This window comes from Oncorhynchus nerka, linkage group LG26 (genome assembly GCF_034236695.1).
Source record: "Oncorhynchus nerka isolate Pitt River linkage group LG26, Oner_Uvic_2.0, whole genome shotgun sequence".
Lineage (NCBI taxonomy): Eukaryota > Metazoa > Chordata > Actinopteri > Salmoniformes > Salmonidae > Oncorhynchus > Oncorhynchus nerka.
In genome coordinates, this window is record NC_088421.1 from 40,036,851 (window position 1) to 40,041,420 (window position 4,570).

A 4,570-nucleotide genomic window follows, 5' to 3' on the forward strand; every position below is an offset into this window, starting at 1 on the left:
TCACATTACAGTGAACGTTTATTCAAATGGCCCAGTAGCAGATGTTACATACAAGACTAATAGTATCAAATACAACACAAGGCAGAATGTCACAACCCTAACACTGAGCCTACCCAGAAACCACCCCTTCACACCCCCCCCAGGACACCATGTAGAACTGAAACAATATGGCTTTATCTCTACCGGTTAGGATAGGTGGAAGTCACTGATACTCATCTGATCATTTTAGAGCCACACAAATGCTTAGGGGACAGGGGCAAGGTGTTGGCTTCTGGACAGGAGAGCCATCTGAAATAACAGACTCCCTGAAAGGAGTAACACCGAGGTTAAGAGTCAAGGCTTTAGAAACATTTGCGGTGGACGATAGACGGGCCGGATTCCTCGTATTCCTGCTTGGAAATCCACATCTGTTGGAAGGTGGAGAGAGAGGCCAGGATGGAACCGCCAATCCACACAGAGTATTTACGCTCGGGAGGGGCGATGATCTTGCGACAAGAGATATGAACGTATTCATTAGTAAAACAGGATCTAAAGTTGTTTTAGTGCAGAATACATTCATAAATTAGATATCAATGAAAGTATTTGGGAAGCCAAAAATATCACGAGAAAAAAAATCAAATGGGCTAGTCGAGAGATGCCACACTGAATGCCCACCTTAATCTTCATAGTAGGAGGTGCCAAGCCACTGATCTCCTTCTGCATTCTATCAGCGATGCCAGGGAACATAGTGGTTCCACCTGAGAGAACAGTGTTGGCATACAGGTCTTTCCTGATGTCCACATCACACTTCATGATAGAGTTGTAGGTGGTCTCGTGCACTCCAGTGCTTTCCATCCCTACAAAAGCAAGCATGTACATGTCAATGGCAGCCCTAGGAACAGAAATTAACAGGCCTACAAGTATGGCTCTTTTAATGAGGTCAGTGAACACGCAACTGACAAGAACCTCAGAGCTCCAGAGGATTGTATAGTGGTGAATGACTGTCACTAAGCTGAGTAACATTGTACATGTATTAAAGAGCGACTCCAGTGGCCAAATGGAACAGTCGTCCGCTGATTTATAAAAAAATACATTTTAAAAAAGCCAGAAAGTTGGGTGTTTAGTGCTTATGAATAGTCATATCAATACATAACTGAGGGTGCATCTTCAGGACTAGAATTACTATAGTCGCCAACCATAGACAGATGGCTTTTAACAAAGACATTTTTTAGCTGAAGTTCCTCTTTAAAGACACAGAAAAACATCTCACCAATGAAGGACGGCTGGAACATGGTCTCAGGGCACCGGAAGCGCTCGTTGCCGATAGTGATGACCTGTCCATCAGGCAGCTCGTAGCTCTTCTCCAGAGAGGAACTGGAGGCAGAGGTATTCATCTCCTGCTCAAAGTCCAGCGCCACGTAGGCCAGCTTCTCCTTGATGTCGCGCACAATCTCCCTCTCGGCCGTGGTGGTGAAGCTGTAGCCACGCTCAGTCAGGATCTTCATCAGGTAGTCCGTGAGGTCGCGTCCGGCCAGGTCCAGACGCAGGATGGCGTGGGGAAGAGCGTAGCCCTCGTAGATGGGCACCGTGTGGCTAACGCCATCCCCAGAATCCATCACGATTCCTGTGGTGCGACCAGATGCGTACAAAGAAAGCACGGCCTGGATACCTACATACATGGCTGGGCTGTTGAAGGTCTCAAACATGATCTGGTGGAAGAATAGAAGGTGGGAATTAGGACTGTGAGAGACTCTTTATAAAAAGGGTGTTTTAAACACCTACAAATACTGCTAAGAATGGGAGGCCCACCACTACCCTCAGGCAAGGTGAACAGAGTAACCCTGATGTGAAACTGCTCTACATTCTGCTAGTGGATGAGGAGTCCATGTAAATAAAATGGCTGGGTTTATTTGTAAAAAAACACCAATGCCCCCACTTACCTGGGTCATCTTCTCCCTGTTGGCTTTGGGGTTGAGTGGGGCCTCTGTGAGCAGGACGGGATGCTCTTCGGGGGCCACACGCAGCTCATTGTAGAAGGTGTGATGCCAGATCTTCTCCATGTCGTCCCAGTTGGTAACAATGCCGTGCTCGATGGGGTACTTCAGAGTCAGGATGCCCCTCTTGCTCTGGGCCTCATCTCCCACGTAGCTGTCCTTCTGTCCCATGCCCACCATCACACCCTGGGGAAAGAGACATTACACTTTGTCCCTGCACTACGCATAAACTCAAGTGACTACAGAAGTTGTTTTCATCAAATGTTGGCTTGAGTTGCCTGTATGTTTCACATACACAGCGCAATCAATGTCTTATCTCATGAAATCACAATCTTTAGTTTAAGGCTACCAATACATTATGCTTTTGTTAGTGGGTTTGGGGAGGGGTGTCCCTTTCTTTTTAAACGAGGCCATTTCTGGCCAATATTTGTCCATTTAGTGGACCTCTTGGCTCAAGAGCACCCCCAGAAGGAAGAGTTCTGTATAGCCTCTTCAAACTATCCCAAAGTCAAATATAGAGAACATTACCAAAAGTAAGAGAACACACGCTCAAACATCTAAATTCCAAAATCATGAGTATTAATATTGAGTTGGTCCCCTCCTTTGCTGCTATAATAGCCTCCACTCATCTGAGAAGGCTTTCCACTAGATGTTTGAACAATGCTGTGGGGAATTGCTTCTATTCAGCCACAAGAGCATTAGTGAAGTCAGGCACTGATGTTGAGCAAATAGGCCTGACTCGCAGTCGGTGTTCCACTTCATCACAAAAGTGTTCAATGGGGTTGAGGTCTGGGCTCTGTGCAGGCCAGTCAAGTTCTTCCATTCGATCCACAGACCATTTCTGTATGGACCTCACTTTGTGCACAGGAGTATTGTCATGCTGAAACAGGAAATGGTCGTCACCCAAACTGTTGCCACAAAGACAAGAGCACAGAATCATCCAGAATGTCATTGTATGCTGTAGTGTTAAGATGTCCCATTAATGGAATTAAGTGACCTAGCCTGAAACATGAAAAACAGCCCCAGACCATTATTCCTCCACCAAATTTTAGTTGACACTACACAGTCGGGCAGGTAGCGTTCTCCTGGCATCCGCCAAACCCAGATTCATCAGTCGGACTGCAAGATGGTGAGGCGTGAGTCAGCACTCAAGAGAACGTGTTTCCACTGCTCCAGAGTCCAATGGCAGTGAGCTCTACACCACGCCAGCCAACGCGCATAGTGATCTTAGGCTTGTGTGCAGCTGCTTGGTCACGGAAACTCATTTCATTAAGCTCCGGACGAACAGTTCTTGTGCTAACGTTGCTTCCAGGGGCAGTTTGAAACTCGGTAGGGAGTGTTGCAACCAAGGTCAGACAATTTTTACATGCTTCAGCAGTCCCATTCTGTGAGCTTGTGTGGCCTACCATTTCACAGCTGAGCCATTGTTGCTCCTAGATGTTTCCACTTCAATAACAGCACTTAGTTGACCAGGGCAGAAATTTTACAAACTGACTTGGAAAGGTGGCATTCTAGGACAGTGCCACATTCAAAGTCAGAGCTTTTCAGTAAGGCCCTTCTACTGAAAACATGTGGATGAAACAGCCAAATCCACTAATTTGAAGGAGTGTCCACATATAGTTTGTGTAAAAAAGTATAGCCTATATTAAGTGAATCCGATATCCAAGAGCCCATTATGGTTCCAACCTGATGTCTGGGTCTTCCAACAATGGAGGGGAAGACAGCACGGGGAGCATCATCCCCTGCAAAACCAGCCTTGCACATGCCTGAACCATTGTCAACCACCAGTGCGGCAATTTCGTCTTCAGCCATTCTGTAAAAAAACAAACTATGATTAATGAATCAAGGCCTAAAAAGCAAGAACAAAACCATACCATTTTCTGGGTCAGGGTATATAGTCAATACAGACCACCAATTACAATATAAATGAGACAAATTAGAGGTCCTCATCAGTAAGTGTAGACAGTCAGCTGTAATTCATAACAATTAGTTAAAATGTTTAACCAGTGACTTAATAAAGATAACTAGTCTACTAGCAGACATTGTAAAAACAGTGGAATTGAACCAAATACAATCATTTGGAACAAAGCAAAGAATTCCAATCAGTCATTTATTCTTTCTCAATATATGGCTCCGATCCCAACAGCTCAAACACGTATTCACAGACAAATCCAAGCAAAGCTGTATTTCAAATCAAGTGATTTTAACCATAGCTAGAACACATTTCAGATTGGCTTTCTCAAACGTCGGGATAGTGGCGTTTGATTACCTGTCAGTTAGGATGCTTTCTCTTCAAGAATCCGGGAATGATGTCTTCAATGAAGTGTAGCATCCACATTTCAGCAGGAGACTATATACCTCATTTTCGCCCCAACCGTGCCTCATCCTCCGCCTTCGCGTTCACCTGCTCACACCAAATATGGGCATTGTTTTCAAAAAAAGACACCGGATTGGATTGGGAGGTGTTTTACGGTGGAAGTGACCGACCGTTGTCATTCACATGGTAGACGATATTAAAGAGATTGGAAAGTAACAGGTACATGTTGGGTTAGCCGAAAGGTTTTGGGTAATTTAAAGTCAGTATAATTTGGAAATGT

The 4,570-nt window shown here is 45.1% G+C and overlaps 1 protein-coding gene across 1 annotated transcript; it reads right to left on the reverse strand.

Moving 5' to 3' along the window:
- On the reverse strand, window positions 1-4,348 carry LOC135564729 (actin, non-muscle 6.2). Its single transcript, XM_065010667.1, has 6 exons — window positions 4,243-4,348; window positions 3,660-3,786; window positions 1,920-2,159; window positions 1,250-1,688; window positions 655-836; window positions 1-485 (listed from the first exon to the last, which is right to left on the reverse strand). Exons 2-6 carry the CDS (start codon window positions 3,783-3,785, stop codon window positions 342-344), a joined length of 1,131 nt encoding a protein of 376 aa, XP_064866739.1. The 5' UTR covers window position 3,786; window positions 4,243-4,348; the 3' UTR covers window positions 1-341.
- Window positions 4,349-4,570: the final 222 nt, after the last annotated feature.